This window comes from Streptopelia decaocto (assembly GCF_964273445.1).
Source record: "Streptopelia decaocto genome assembly, chromosome: 5".
Lineage (NCBI taxonomy): Eukaryota > Metazoa > Chordata > Aves > Columbiformes > Columbidae > Streptopelia > Streptopelia decaocto.
This window is the reverse complement of record NC_138659.1, coordinates 68,820,936-68,837,670: the sequence shown is the minus strand read 5'-3', so window position 1 is coordinate 68,837,670 and position 16,735 is coordinate 68,820,936. Positions and strand designations below refer to the sequence as shown.

The following is a 16,735-nucleotide window of genomic DNA, read 5'->3' as shown; positions in this document are numbered from 1 at the left end:
TGCTTTATGTGCCCTCTGCTTAAAAAGCGTATTTGTGCAAATAACGCATTATACTTTCCCCGTGAACCCGTATTCATGCTATTTTAGTGGCTATTTCAGCAGCAAGCATTTTTCACCTTTCATTTCAGCTTCTGAAATGACACCAAGCAAACTGATTTTATTTCAAAAGTCTGGAGGAGGCCAGCTGTAAATGCCCATCCTTAGCTCCTGTGGCCGGCTTTTACAGCACAAGCCTCTCCCAATTCCACAGGAACACTGAATTTCCCGGTGTTTAGCTCGGTGGGTGCGATGGGATCAGAGCGGTGTGGATTAAACCACACGTGCGCTCCCGTGACACAGCGACTCGGTTGCTTTCTCCTTGTTGCTTCTCGGTCCCGGTGTCCGAATTTTTCCATTCCTCTGATTTCCCCCATCCTCACAGCACATCCAAACGGCTTAAACCTTGCTGTCACATCTCCGATGCTCCTTTTGTCCCCTCATCTCCTGGTGTTTCCATTCACTGACATTGGTCCTGAGTACGGCCAAGCTCATTAAAACTCCCATTCTCCGGTGGTCCAGCTTGCTGCTTTATATATTATTAGGAAGGAGCTGACAAATCCTTACGTACCGCACTTTTTGGCCCTGCTCCCCCTTGCATTCTTGTGTCTGAAACTCATCTGCCACCTCACGAGCACAATTTCCTCCCCAGCCCCATATGGCTCACCTTGCCCTATATATAGAAGCGGATAATTTGGAGGGGATCCAAAGGAGGGATTGCAAAAGGGATTAAAAAAAGAAACAGGAGGGCATTGCTTTTGAACAGGAATGAAGGCGAATTAAAAGGCACATATGAAGGAGCCACAAGAAAAGAGGCCAATGTTATTTAAGGGTGAAATAAGAAAGGGTACCATTGTAAAAGTAAAGGCTCTGGAAACACAACTTTGAGACACTGTTTGGCAGGAAAAACTGACAAATCACTGAATTGTTGTTCAAAGTAAACTTTAAAAACATAGCAACACCTTTTATTTAGGTATTTCGACCATCCTGATTATTTTTTTTTTCAGAGATAGAAATAAATACTGGAACTTGCACATCAAAGCAAACACAAGGGCCATCTTGTCCCGTATCTTCTACAAAGGCTGCCCCCCCCGACACACCAAAAACTGCTGCGTACCAGAATTACTGAACAAAACACCATCAATCATATTCCACCTGTCTGAACACAAAGGTGGACAACAGATTCATCTACAGATACGTAGACAACAATAAGTCACAACAGTGAAATCTAGAATTAAGTATTTTAAATAAAACAACACATGGCTTTGAAACGAATCTGCAGAAAGGAAGCACGAGGCAGAATATAAGAAAAATCTTCCTGGTCCATTGTGTTCAGTGACAAGACACATTTAATCTCTGCAGATTACCAAATTAGCTTAAAGTATTACACCTGGGAGCTCCAGCTTCAACCACATTGCAAGGATTGAATCAGGGCTTCTCACCTCCTCTTGTAGCGGCCAGTTGGTTGTTACTCCACAGCAACACAACACTGAGTAGGGTTCAAACACGCGGGTGTCGTTTGTAACAAAAGTAAACTCTGGTAGACTCTAAATATTTGGTAACTCTCCACTTTGGAGCTGTCAGGAAACAAAAAGCTGAACTTTGGGGATTCAGTTAACATGAACAGGTCTGGAATATATTTATTTGCATTAAGCAAAACATTTTTATGGACAATATAAGGAATCATACTCCAATAGCTTTCACTCTGTGATAAAAGCAGTTGGGTTTTGTGCCTTTGAAGCTACTAATTATGCCATTAAAATTTCAGTCAAAAGCAAGTTATCTTTGTCACTGTAGAATTCTTACTTTGTATACAAACAGCTCCTGTTTGTAAACAATGAATTCGATTTTTGGAAAAAAGAAAGTAAATTGCCAAAAGCTTTCATTCAGCCCATTTCATAGAGAAAGAATTCGCTCTCCCACGCTTTGCTCACCCTCTTTAGAAAGTACCGTACTGTTTCACCGCGGTAGCTCAAAGACCAAGTTGTGTTCCAACAAACACGGTGTGATTTTAATCTGGAAGCAACCGACTGCTCCCTCAGCATCACTTGGAAAGTGAGCACAGAACCCGCACGGCGATCCTGCTGAGGATACGTAAAGATTGGGCTTGATCATAAGATTCCAAACTTAGTTCACCAGACATGAAAGATGGGAAAAAAGAATAGTGGTAAACTGAGACAAGTCTCATCTTTAAAGCGCAGAACGAGGCAGAGCGCTGCTCATCGGCTTCAGGGGTTTATCAGTATTTACACAGGGTAGTGGATGAACAAGTACCCTTGGTAAGCATCACTGTAGTATCTTCTATTATTCTTCATTGGTAAATATTTGTACAGCTCATAATTGTGCTGATAGACAGCAAGTAGCTCAAGACCCTAAAGGTTAATGATGTTTAAATTCCAAAAGTGTAAGCACTTACTCATGCAATTTGTGCAGACAGCGCTCACGGCACCCACAACTTCACAGACACGGATCTTTTTAAAACAGCAACGAGCATCGCTGATTAGGAAAGCAAACATGGGTTAGGAAGGTCCACAGCCAGTGTTAGAGACTGGAAAGGAGCTGTGACAACCCTGCACCCCTCAGCATCGATTCCACTGAACAGCTACACCACCACACAGAACAGCTTCACCTTTTTGTGGCTCTGCTGCTGCGGAAGGGGCAGGTTACAACAAAGATTTCCTGCTCCTCGTCGCGCACACACGCTTTCAGACGGCTCTTTGTAAACTCACGACCGTCCCACCCGAACCCCTGCACGCTGAATTGCTTTACAGTTCCAATTCCGCTTGCTCTCCTCGCAATCTTCCCCTTGTTAGGCTCTCCGGGTATTTTATGTTAACGCGACTGTCCAGCTGCTCCACAGCCTCCCCGCTCCCCAGATTTCCGTTGCTCTTTTAAAGGGCCCCGTGGAAAGTTGTGCCAACAGATGCACTATATGGGCCAAACAACAGGATGTTGTAAATGTCCAACCACTGTGTGCTTTTCATATGGATATGCTAATGGGCACGCTATCAGCGCACAGCTGTAAATGCAAATAACAGAGCATGGCCCCAGCATCTTTTATGGATGTTTAACCACCTTCTGTCTTGTAAGAGACCAGCTCCCTGCTATTTGGAAGATAAAAAGCGAATAGCTCACCTCGTGTCAACGCTGTGTAAATCAATTAAGGCAATAACAGCACAGCACAGAGGAGCTGTTAAGGCCGGCTCCAGAAGAAGCCTTTAAGTCACCGACCGGCTTTCTAATCTTGTCCGTGGGCTTTCTGATCTGCTCCACAGCATCTGCCACTTCACCACAGACACTCGGAGAAGATGGGGTTTACCTGATTCTGTTATAAGGATTTTTTAGAAACATGAACAAACATATGGCACAGTAAACTAAACAATCAAGAAACGTTACGGGTTAAAAGCTTTAAAGGGCCAAATTATCTGATCAAGCTGCTTTTGGATTTTGTAGTCATTCAACACCCCAATATCCCCACCTAAAGTCGGATTTAATGATATTCCTGGCACCTTTGCTTCTGGGTTAAACCAGGACTAACATCCTTAGGCACATGTGTGCCTGTCTGCCGTAGTTCCGCCAAATAACAGACCCAGATTCACCTTATCGTTATCGGATGCAGGAGGAGATCTGCTCTGCACAGCAAATATTCCTGCGGTTCATCCTTTCAGCCTCCGATTCACCAATTCCCTTGCAGCACACATTGAATCCTAAAATACTTAGCAGGTAAAACTTATCAGAGACGCAGGTAAATTAGCAATAAATTAAGTTGTAACACTTAGCGCCCCATCACACGTCTGGAAAGTGACTCCTGGCGCTTTCCTCAGGAGGGTCCCTACAGCACAGGGAACTGAGCACCATCTTGGTCAGGATGGTTCAGTGTCCGTCAGCTCCTCTGCTCATTTTTCTGCTCCATCTGCCTGTACTGTCAGCTAAAAACAAACAAGACACCAGCACCCTCTTTGCAGGCATCATAAATAGGAAACAGGCCAAATTCTGCCAGCAGAAATTACACTGCTAGTCTTTCAAACACTAACCGAAATAACTGCATAGCAGAATTTGGCTGAAAACAAGAAAAATAATGCAGAAAAAATAGTTTTAGAGGAGTCAAAATGGTTTCAGCTATATGAAACCAACAGCAAACGAAGATGTTTAATTATGTTTTTATTGGTGTGTGCTATGTGTTGTTACACAAAGTTAATTGGTGTAACGGTGTGGGAGATGATGTAGCAAGACAATCTGAAGAGAGTAGGTCAGTCTGATTATCAGAGCTCATATCTGTAGTATAAGTTATCAAAATGGTATTTAAGGCTCCTATTGGACATACATATGCACTACAAGATTTTAGACATCTCTTTTAGGAAAAGATCGTATCGATTTGAACTAGTTATAAAGTTCCTAGCTATCTGCAATTATGACTTTTTAATTGATACAAAGAATAATTAATTAAAAAAAGCCAGTTTTAGCTTTAATCCATCTGCTTTAAACCACTGAGCTGCACTACAACGCAGGCACAAATATTAATGACCAACTGGCAACAGGGTAATGAGTCAATAAAGATTTCAAATGGTGTGAGCCAGAACAATTACCAACCTAACAGGCAGATAAATAAGGCTACTTGACTTTACCCAAGGAAAATGATCATTCTTAACCACTTACACTGGCTGACCTGAACAAAATGTTTGGGTATTTCTTCCTTCCTGGTGCTTTTCCACACTCAGTTCTGCTGTCCCCAATTTCCGCAGCTCCATTGCTTATTGATATGAAACTTCTCGGAGCCCACATGTGCTAAAAACAACCATCGCGTTCTCAACACACTCCCTAGGAAACCAGCCTCACGCACAGAGCTGCACAGAAGCCTTGCGGACATCTCCAGTATTTCAAAAGAAAGCCCCTAATATCTTACATTTAGCCCAAGGCTAGAATTTTACTGTTGTTTCATCAGCATATTTCTGACATAGCCGTAAGTTAAATCGCAGTTTACGTTGCCTCCATGCGGGAGATTTCAGCAAATGCAGTGGCAAAAAGTCATTAAATAACAGCCCGCAACCTGACGGGAAATAAAGTTTAAAAACCTAGGAGGAAATAAAAGTGTCATAAGCATCTGGAGAATGGCAATGTGGATATTACTGAACATGTCCTGGTTTTTAAAGGACTGATCTGATCTCCAACAGCAATTATACAGTTGTTAGTTAGGTTCGGTTTGGATGCGCCTGCTGTGATCTGGGCTGCCCTGCGCTACACGCTGCAATCCCAGCAGGTGTGACGGTCCCAGCAGAACGTGCCAGTTGGCAAGAGAGGTTCAGGTTGGACATGAGGAAAAGGTTCTTCACCCGGGGGTGCTGGACACTGAAGAGGCTCCCCAGGGAGGTGTCACGGCCCCAACCTGACAGTGTTCAAGAAGAGACTGGACAACGTCCTCAGACACACGGTGTGACCTGTGGGGTGTCCTGTGCAGGGACAGGAGTTGGACTCCATGATCCTTGTGGGTCCCCTCCAGCTTGGGACATTCTATGAGTCTATGAAATGAGAGGAGGGTGGTAAGATGTTCTCCTGGAAGATGGAGAGCAGAAGACTCTGGCCCTGGAGGACAGAAGCCACAGAGATGCTCGCCACACTGGCTGCCAACACACTGGCTCAGTATTTCAACATTTAAAACAGCCCAAGTGGGGTCCGCGCAGCAGCACTCACCACATGAAATGGACCTGGATTCTCTGCAGCGGTTTAGTGAAACATCACACAGACCCAAAAGACTCTTCCAGAAACCCAGCGGGACAGACTCACAAATCAATATCTTTAAACAAAGAGGGTCCTGCAGCCACCACCCTCCTCTGGCCCCATCCTGCCCCTGTGGGCAAGCAAGGCTGATAGAGACACAAGTCAACCTAGTTAATTAAAGTCAGATAAGTTAAATAAATGGAATCACTGTCTGTTTAGCTGCAGTTATTTAGCTTGTGTTAACTGGATTACATTACCGAGCGAGAAGCGAGGGAGTTCACTACCTGCGGGCGCTGACGAGTAACTCGCCACAACAATATTTTGCTTTTGAGTCTCTTATAAGCTGGGCAATCATTAACTGAAATCCTCCATTTCTGCTGGGCTGCAGGTTCTCTGCAAGAAATCTCAAGGTAATTCGACAGTAAAACTCATCAACTTACAGAAGCACCACGCCAGCACGGGCAATATTTTAAAAATCATTACTGGGGGATCATACCAGACCACCTACATACTGCTGGATCTTAATACATGTGCGACTATGACAGTAAATACAAAATGAAGCTGCGCTGCTCCGGGCTCCTTCCCCATCAGCCCGGGGTCAGCAGCTCCACAAATAAGCGCTAAAAACCACCAAAGTGACCCAAAACGTTCGCGGTTGTGTTCCTGCCCCGCCCAGCTTGGCACAGCAAACCGGGGGCTGCGCAGCCAGGGTGGTTTTGAACCCCGCACCTCGCTGGTCCTTGCGTGTGAGCCGCAAAGCGCAGGGCTGCGAGCACACTGTGTATTTTGGGGTCGTCCCGCCGTGTTCCGGGGTGCCCCCCGGCCCGTCCCCCGGGCACCCACCTGCTCACGGCCTCCACCGAGCCGGCGATGGGCACCCCGCCGCCATCGCCGCTGTCGTACAGCACCCCGCTGACATCCAGCAGCAGCCCCCGCACCGCCCGTGCCCAGGCCGCCATCGCCGAGCCGAGCCGAGCCGAGCCCAGCCGAGCCCGGCCGAGTCCGGCCGAGCCGCGGGAGCTGCTGGGAAGTGTAGTCCAGGCAGGGAGGCCGCGGGGGCACCCGCGGATCCGTTCCGCCCCCGCACCGCTTAAGTTGGATATTAAGACAAATTTCTCCCCGGAAAGGGCTTTCGGGGATTGGAACAGGCTGCCCCCCCCATCCCTGGAGGGGTTGAACAGGTGAGATTCTGGTGGACATGGTTTAGTGCTAGTGTTGGGTTAAGAGCCGGACTCAATGATCTTAAAGATCTTTTAAAACCAAAATGATTCTATTATATCTATATCTATATCTATATCTATATCTATATCTATATCTATATCTATATCTATATCTATATCTATATCTATATCTATATCTATATCTATATCTATATCTATATCTATATCTATATCTGTATCTGTATCTGTATCTGTATCTGTATCTATATCTATATCTGTATCTGTATCTATATCTATATCTATATCTATATCTATATCTATATCTATATCATCTATATATCTATATCTATATCTATATCTATATCTATAGAGAGAGATATATAATTTTTTTTTTAAACACCTGAGGCAGGTTGGTGCACAGACCAAGTTTGGTTTTCCCTGTAGAGCACCCGGGCTGCCCGCTCCCAACAGGACGGCAAACAAACTGGCAATAGAAAACCAGCCCATCGAGCCAATGAGTGCCAGGGCTCATCCCCTATCTCATGATAAACTCCCTCAGACATTGCTTTCCTGGGGAAAATCTTCCATCCTCTGAAATACACATGTCACCTGAGTCAGATGCTGTTGAAAGTAAAGGCAACATACGTGTTGTCCTAAAAATTAATACCGCTCTTGTCATTTCTGGGAGCACTCAGGACCGCCAGCGATGCCTTTGCATGAGCACACCAGGTCTTGATTTGGGTCAGACTTTTCTGAAGTGCCGAGGATCTCGTTGTGTTTCCATCACACAGTTTCCCTTGGGAGCAGGAGCACGGTTGGGTGGCCACCGGTGCCAGGACGCCGCAGAGCTCGGGTTTGCTGAGCACCCCAAAACACAGCCTGTGGGTCTGGGGAACTCACCTAGGGCAGGATTTGGCCCTTGGGGACCAAGGCGCTGATCCAACAGCAGCAGAAGCCTGATGAGACCCACCTCAGCTGTGCCTTGCCCTGATGGCATCTTCTCATACATGCTCAGTGCTTCATATAGACGATCGAGAAAAAACCACTGGTTCATCATATAAAGAACTGAACCGGTCCCCTCTGTTTTATAGTCACAGATAAGATTTTATCAACTCTGTTCCAGCTTTAAAGATAATATTGTTTTCTCCCTTGATAAAGTCCAAATATTTTCTTATTGCTAATACTATCAATAGCATGCCATGACTCCCAGAATACAGAAAGAGCTGTGGTGGAATTATAGCCCACTTTGTTTAAGAAAAGCAGAGGAGCCTTGGCAGCATTGATTTGCATCACTGATCCTGGAATAGCCTCTGGCTTCTCCTTAAAGATAATATCTAAACTGTGAAATTCATTAAATAGACCCAGAAATGGATCAGGTTATTTAAAACAACATCACTAATGGTGCAATATCTCAGCTGTCTCCACCGATGGTGAACATTGTCTTGGATAGTGTTATCAGTCCAGGACACCCGCTATGAATATTGATCCGCAGCTTGTTACAGCCATCACTTGCCGTCAGGACAGGTCAGGGTTGAAACCCACCTAGCATCAAAGCAATTTAGAGACAGCACTCGGGCTGAATTTTAATGCTTCAGCTGGGAAACAGACCAACTTCAAACAGACTGCTGAAACTAATCCATGAACGTCTGCTTTTTTGGTATGTGCCTTCCTACCTGCATGCATGTTTGTAGGTTGGTGTGCATGCACGTGTTAAAATGATATTTAAAGATGCGTGCTAGCTCATCAATTAACCCCAAGGCTACAGTTTACTTTCTCAACTCCTGCAGACACAATAATTCAAACAGAAGTATTTGCAGTCTCACATACAGGAGATAAACATAAAAAATGTCTGGCACTGCCAAGGCTTGCAGGTATTCTCAAAAGAAAGTGACCCACGCACCTATTTACCATACCATAATACCTATGATTTCTCCACGTAGTTTAAAACTAGTGTTGAGCCACAAAAAGAATCTTGTTTCAAAGACATTAATAGGATCTGCATTAAGGCTACAGATCCATTTTCTTTATTTGATCTCACTTCCGAAGCATGATGTCCAGCACCTGCAACTGCACCTCTCCCCTCCCTTCTCCTTCTTCTGCACCTCAAGGAACTTTAAATAAATAAGCAATACTTAACTAGCACACAGCAGTGTTTTCTCGCTCATCACCACCTTCATTTTCATGCAGGGTGCACCCCCAAAACTAAGCTTTATCAGTCGGTAGCTTTAGCAAGTGAAGTTCTCAGGACAGAGCTCCCTTCTATTCTATGCACACCTGGTATCTCATCCTAGAGTCCAGTGCCAAATTGACTCTTGGATGCTGCCACCACGTAATTAACAATAACAATTACTTGCAATCACATTGCCCTGCACATCCTCATCTCATCTTCCCACTCTCCCGTCATCTTAAGGCCTTTGCAATGGCAAACAGAAAGGCCAGTTCTGCTGAGGCTGAGACACCTGTGAAGAGGAGGAGGATTCTGGTTTGTACTTCTTTCTAGGGATAAAAGCAGATTCCCACCAAGAAGTGCATCCCCTGGCCTCCTCCAGCTGAAGGGTGCCCCTTCATCTGCACCTTAGCCTCATTCACAGAATAAACTAAATGAACCAACTTTAAAGAGAGAGGAAAGCATCCCCCTGAACAGATACAGATGTACAGAAATACATTGCTAGCAAGTTTTCTATAAGCTGGCTAGAAGTGGTCACGGTCATGAGACTGGTGCAGGCTTGACCTGCTGTGGCCTTTGCTGTCCCAGTTACACGTGATCATTTCCACTCAAGGCAAGGGGGTTTGTCAGTGGGGCAGGTAGTCCCCCAGCATGGCCATGCCTCAGTTTCCCTGCCTATAAACTGGGAATAGTGTGAAAACCACAGGTGAGTTAGAGGAGTTAGGACCAGCCCTTGGCCCAGAGTCTGACCTAGCCTGACCCTGAGCTGACCCAAAATGAGAAGCTGCTCATTTCTCCCTGTAGTTTCACATCTGAAACAGTGACTGCTAGCAGGATTGCTTCAAGCCTGGAGCCTGCTCAGTGCCACAGAGGGATGCAGGAGCCTGTCTCTCCCCTCTGGGTCCCTCTGAGACATGAAGCTTGCCCTGCTGGACCACCGCTGTTCCAAGGCATCTGCGGGTGGGTCAGCAGAAGGGACAGTGATGGCTGGAGGCTCTCCGGACCCCAGGGGAATCACAGAATGGGATTGGAAGGGACCTCGAAATCCCTCCACCGGAGCAGGAACACCCAGATGAGGTTACACAGGAAGGTGTCCAGGCGGGTTGGAATGTCTGCACAGAAGGAGACTCCACAACCTCCCTGGGCAGCCTGGTCCAGTGTTCTGTCACCCTGACCATGAAGAAGTTTCTTCTCAAATTTAAATGGAATCTCCTGTGTTCCAGTTTGTACCCATTGCCCCTTGTCCTATCACTGGTTGTCACCGAGAAGAGCCTGGCTCCATCCTCGTGACACTCATCCTTTATATATTTATAAACGTTAATGCGGTCAGTCTCCTCCAGGCTAAAGAGACCCAGCTCCTTCAGTCTTTCCTCATAAGCGAGGTGCTCCACTTGGTTAATCATCCCTGTGGCTGCCACATCCCATCGCATCTCCGCACTGGGGGAGCGCCCCCAGCCCACCTCGCTGCGCTTCCCCCCTCCCATCCCCAAACAGGGGCTGGCAGGTAACGGGAAAGCCCCATCCCCGGGAGTTTGGGCTGGAGGGATGGAGCCAGCTCGGCGGATGGGGTGGGGGGCTCGGAGGCGGCGTGCCAATGGCTGCGCTGCCCCCTCCTCTGCCCCCACCCCGCCGCCGGCCCCTCCGCCCTCCCCGCCCGACCCTCCTCCCCGCCGCTCACTCCGCGCCCAGGCGTGCGGCTCGGGAGGCGGCCCCGCTCCGCGCCCGGCGCAACCTCCGCCGGCTCCGCGCTCGGGAGCCAGCAGGTCTCCGGGAAAGCGCTGGAGGGTGAGGGGAGGGAATGCCGGAATGCCCGGACCGCGGGGCCAAGGCGGCCCCCATCCATCATAAAATCTCCTTCTCCGTCTTAGACATCCTGGATCCCCAGAAATTCAGCAAGAGACGCGAACCGGCCGCGGGGAGCTGGGGCAGCGCCCCCCGCTCGGGCGAACGGGAGAAAAGTTTGGGAAGAGTTGAAGTAGGAAAGGACGCTACTGCTCCCGGCAGCGGGAGGAATAAACTAGAGGCACATGGTAGGAACGCGCTCGAGTTTCTCCGGCCGGCGCTGGCGGGGCGAGCAGGTGGAGGCGCCGGCAGGCGGGGACCCCCGGCCCTCCCAATCCCCGCGGGGTGCGCTCCCCGTGCGGGGCTCCCGCAGGAAGATGGAACGGGGCAGCGCGGGGGAAGGGGGGGGCTGGATCTCTATTTTAACTCTCGATGATGCAAGGGGAAAAGTTCTCGGTGTTTCCCTCCCACCCCCGGCCTCCCGGTGTGCGGAGCGTCCTCCGCCGCCCGAGGAGGACGGGGCATCCCAGGGCGTTTCACCGCCCCATCCCGACCCAAGACGAGCCGCGGCTCTTGCCAGGGCACCGTACGGGGTATTTTTCCCTCAGCACGGTGGCTCCCGGGCACCCCTTTCCCCGGGGCGGGAGGGGTCGGCTGCCCCGGCCCCCCGGCCGGCAGCGGGACGGGTAATTGCTCAGCCCGTCCCCACCGGAGGATGCCTGAGCTCCCGTTGATCGATATCCTATTACCGACTCCCGCCTATCTCCTGCCCGCAGCTTGCAGGTGCCCACTTCAAACCTCCTTCCCCCGGCCTGATCCTAATATTGTTCGATTAAAACTTACCTTTAATAGATGACATCTATCGATCTGGCCCTCGCAAATCTGAAACTCCATTAGCGCGGTGATGGGGAGGAGGGGAGGGGATTTATTTCGCTTCAGAAGGGGACTTTAATAACTTCTTTTTTAATTGGTAAGAAATCCATATCGACGCCCCCCCCGCTCCTTGCCGCAGATGCGATGGGAGCGTGGAGGGGCTCTCGCCCGACGGGAGAGTTGGGTTTTTTTTTTTGGTCTCTCCTTTATTGTATTGTAACGATTACCCTTATTTTCTCACGTTAGAGGGGGGGTGATGGAGAAGCAGCGCCGGGTTTCGAGGGGTGGCAGGTGCCTCGGCGCTGGGTGAGGGAAGGGAGGAGGGTGCGCGGCCGCCTCCCCGACGTGTCCCCTCTGACGAGCGCCGCCATCTCCCCTCAGATGCGCACTCCCCGGCGGAGAGCGGCGCCGAGGCAGCGGGACAGGAGCCCGAGGACGGGACCGGGGACGGGACCGGAGGCCGGCCCGCCTCCCATCCGCCCGGTCCGGAGGAGCCGGGCTCGCCGCGGGGCGGCAGGCGGCGGCGGGCCGAGGCGGGATGCGGAAAACCTCGGCGGGCACGGACGGCTTTCACCTACGAGCAGCTGGTGGCCCTGGAGAACAAATTCCGAGCCACCCGGTACCTGTCGGTCTGCGAGCGCCTCAGCCTGGCGCTGTCGCTCAGCCTCACCGAGACGCAAGTGAAGATCTGGTTCCAGAACCGACGCACCAAATGGAAGAAGCAGCACCCGGGGGCCGACGGCGCGGCCACCGCCGCATCCTCCCCCGCGGCGGCGGCGTCGGGCGGCAGCCCCAGCCCGCCGGCTCCCGGCGCTTTGCCCTTCCAGACTTTCCCTTCCTACGCCGCCGCCAACGTCCTGGTCCCGCCGGCCGCCCCCTTCCCGCTGGGCGGCGGCGCCTTCGCTCCGTTCCTCGGCCCCGCGTACCTCGGCCCCTTCTACGCCCCGCACCTCTGAGGCGGATGGACCCCCCGTGTCCCCCCGGGAGCCAGACACGGTCCTTCTGCCCAAGCGGGGTGCGATGGCTTCGCTTCTGGTGGTTGCATGGCGATTTGAAGTGTAAGAAAGTCGATTTTTTTTTTTTTCCAGGCGTCACAGCAGCATGTTTAAGGTACATACTTTGTCAAAGAGAAACAAACCCCACTGTGACCACCGGATTTTATTAGCACGTTTGAGATGTAATTATAGGCGTTGGAGATGGGAAAAGTAAACCTCTTTACACATGGCTGACACTAATTCCCTCCAGATTCTTCTCCAAGTTCCTTTTTCAAGCACTCCTCGTTGCCGTTCGGCTTGCCAGCACATGTCTCAAACCTCGAGAGCTTGGGAGCTGTGGCACTTGTTCCTGCTGCTGTTCTCCTGCTGATGGTACACACCAACGTTTCGAATCCCAGGGATGCTCGCCAGCGAAGTCCCCAGGCTCTGAATTTGCTCGTAGAACTGGGTCGTTCCCTGTTTGACCCATGTTTTATTGTCATTTCTGACTTCTGACCTGAAATCTGCAAGCCGTGTGCTTGGTACCCTACCTGGAGGAGAGTTTTTCTTTCTGCCTGAGAAGGTGTAGGAAACTGCAGCTCCGTGTCATCAGGCGACGAGCAGAAAATCTGCGCGGTCAGTGGGAAAATACTCAATTGCTGCTGATACCCACGTCCCTGCCGTCTTTTTCTGTTCATTCCCAGTGACTTCAGAGGTTTTGGATGAGATGTCTAAAGATCATTCTTTTTGCAGAGAACAGTTGTTCTTATAATAACACAGCATTAGTGCCAAATGAGGCAGAAAAGAAAACATAAATCAGAGAAAACGATTACATTATTCATTTCCTTAAAAATGGGGCATTCGTGGTAGAAAATAAGTAAAATGCAGAATTTCCAGTATGCCGAGACTATTTTCCATAACAGAGAAACACATGCTTTTTGTTTTTTTGCTTTTTTTGAAGCATTTGTTAGAAGGGAAAATCACATTTCATCTTCATCGTTACAAGCACCGGAATGCAAAGGAATTTTAGCTGGGGGCTTATCTGTCCCTGAACGGACGGGAAGTAATTGGTTTAAAAAAATCTGTCTCATGCGGTTTTACAAATTCTTACAACACGCTATTCCAAGACTGTATCCCCGTGGTCTCTTGCAGCGCTTTAAAGTACACATTGGCTCTCCAACCAAAAAACATAGCACATAAATCCTATCTAGCTCTTCTTGTGTTTGTCTAAATAAAAAGGTTTTTTAAAATTATTCTGTGTTTAATTGTTTTTAATTGTACTCAAAGTAGCTGGGCTGCTTCCCCACTGGGTGTGGATCATCCTGCTTTACAGAAGTCACCTTCCTGAACTCCAGATTTGCAGGGGTGAGACTTGCAAGGCCAGGCTTGGGGAACAGTGTCTGTCTGTGTCCTGTTAGGCCAGCGGGACCACTCACTGAAACTGTCTTTCCACGCCAAAGAGGAGTTATTCTGTGTCTTCTTAATTATTTCTGTAACTCTTAACAAAACACAAGGTTCGCCTCAGGTCATGGTGTTGGAAGTCATAACTACTGTGTGAATGTAGCTACTTGCAGGTTAATTAAGTAACTTTTTAACCCTAATTTGACTCACGTCTGACCCGGGTGTCTGGGCCATCAGGATGCAACGCTGCCAGCAAACCAGCCATCCATTTCTGGCTGCCTGGAGTTAATTAAGAAAGGTCTTCTAGCAGGCTTGTCTAGTCCATGGTCCCTGCCTCAAGTTAGGACTAGCCAGACCTGAACCCTCTTGACCAATTTGTGGCCTCCAACTTGTGATTGTCGTCACCGTGCGTGCAAAAACTGGTTCTTGATTTAATTTGGCTGTTGCTCTGAGGTGTTCTCAGAGCATGAAAGGGTTGGTCAGTACACTGAAATCTCTGGTGGAAAAAAAAGGCTGGTGTGCTGTCATTTGTTGTATAATTAGTTCTCCTGCTTAAGTGTAAATCGCAGCAAAACCTAGGGAATGTTAGAAATCAAAATAATGCAAATAGTATAAATTGTCTCCTCTTTCGAGATGTGGTTTTGCTGTTCATAAACCTTTTCAAGGCTCCGTGTTTTGTCAGCAATTTTGCCTTTGGCAAAACGACATTAGTTTTATAGGAAATCTGAATACTCGATTAAGACTTGATTCCTTAGCAAGAAATGCCAGTTCTTTTCTGTTTAGTCACTTCTATAGCCCCAGATTCACAAAGACATTTTATAGCTGATTTCAGAGAACATGTCGGTCACGGTTCCTGCTTTGCCTGACCTTCACCTCTGTGCAGTGTTGGAAGGGTGACACATAGCAATGGCACTGCAGATTTTGTGGCACTGCAGATTTTTGTGGCCACCAAAGCATTTCTGGCTAAATGCTTCCGAGCCCTTTGGACAGACCCTTCCCCTTCTGCTTTGTCAAGGGGGCGGCTGCTGGGGTGGGTGATTTCATTGGTTTCTCATTAAGGATGTGGTGACTGGCCACTTGTTACAGCTGTAATTCCAAGCAGTCCTGGAAACAGCAATTGCCGTCCAACACCACATTGTCCAGATTATGCTATTCACACTGGTTAACACCTTTGGAAATGCCCCACTGAGTATCCATTATCTCTAACAATTCTGAATAGAGATTTGTGCAATATTTTCAAGCATAGACAAAAAATGACTTTACTCACAGCTGAATATAGATGTTAAAGGGAATCACAAGTAAGTCCCATGCGTAAAAAGCAAAAAATGCATCTATATTAAAGAGTTTTGAATGCAAATGCTCCAGAGCGAGCAGGAAAGTTAGTAGCCTTCCTCATTCCTGCCATGTAGTCCATCATAACTGTATCTGCAGCGAGCAGGAGTCAACAGCTGGTTACAGACTGTCCAGACTACTGCAAACTTCTGGGTCATGCAACTCTAGCTAAAGCTTGGCTTGTATTCTCTTTCTTTCTCTTCCAGTAACATGGCAGGTAGGATCCTGGGCCTGAAATCTCACCTCCGGCAATGGCAAGTGCTTGGTGCTTCACAGGACAGCAAGAAAGAATGTGCTATGCCTCAGCTGTAGAAAGGGAAAGCTCTTGAGTCATCCAGTGCTCATCTCTTGACAAAATAACCTTTTTTCATACCTTCTCCCTGCACAGGCAATATTAGTGGTCTAAGAACCACAAAAGCACTTTGGAAATCAACTTTCTTTAACCTGATAATGAAAGAAGTACGTGGGGTAACACATGGGGTAACATGTTAGATATGTCAATTTAACCGGACTTTCAGATCTGTATTTAACAAACAAACCAACCAACCAACCAAAACAAAGAAACAGTAACAAAAACAACAGGAAACTCATACGGTTTGGTTTGCAATGTCTGAAGAATACACTGAACTACCAAATGCACCAAGTAACAAAAGATAAAATATATTTATTGAAAAGCCAGTGAGCGAGCATTTTTCATGAAGAAAACCAATATGTTTTGTTGTGTAATATATGACTGGAAAATTAAACTAAAATCTATTTTGTCTCCCCCTCTGCTCCCTTATTTGCTAGGAAATCTGTAATAAGCTAAGTGCTATCTACACATAGGTTCCTGAGCTAAGGATAGAAACCCCTGTTTTCTACCTTTCCTTACTGAGATCAAGTAGGACCATTTCAAGAGAGGCAGGGAAGGCCAAAGATAAGGAGCAGAGACAGAGCTCAGAGGCCGCCTACCGCTCCCTGCTTCTGGCCGAACAGCTCCTTCAGAAGACACATCGCCAATGATTGTTGTTGTCACTGTGGAATATCTAAGTCCCACCTCCTGATGGCAGCACAAGCTGTATTTATGTTGAGAGGTGTGTAGCGATGTCTTCTGGCAGTTGTTTTCTTGGCCATCCACACCTACGAAGACCCACCTGTGTTGTGTGGGTGGCTGATTCACAGGGGATGTGGCTGTTCCCTTTATCGACCGCCCAGCGGGCTCCAGACTGAAGGCATTGACTGGGAAAATCTGTGGTAAGAAATGTGGCAAATATTTCAAAATTATTTACTGCGGGCTGGATTCCAACCAGCAATAC

General features: G+C 48.2%; 2 protein-coding genes across 2 annotated transcripts in view; one reads left to right on the top strand and one right to left on the bottom strand.

The window, feature by feature from the left end:
• Positions 1-6,729, bottom strand: part of LHPP (phospholysine phosphohistidine inorganic pyrophosphate phosphatase) — a 76,366-nt gene extending 69,637 nt beyond the window's left edge. Inside the window, exon 1 of the mRNA XM_082053837.1 lies at positions 6,595-6,729. Coding sequence (XP_081909963.1) covers positions 6,595-6,710 — 116 coding nt within the window. The 5' untranslated portion in view covers positions 6,711-6,729. The remainder of the gene's footprint in view (positions 1-6,594) is intronic.
• A 4,147-nt stretch (positions 6,730-10,876) lies between these two features.
• Positions 10,877-12,689, top strand: NKX1-2 (NK1 homeobox 2; the record flags this gene model as incomplete). The annotated part of the gene is made up of 2 exons (XM_082053398.1): positions 10,877-11,108; positions 12,115-12,689. 2 exons carry the CDS (start codon positions 10,877-10,879, stop codon positions 12,687-12,689), a joined length of 807 nt encoding a protein of 268 aa, XP_081909524.1.
• Positions 12,690-16,735: the final 4,046 nt, after the last annotated feature.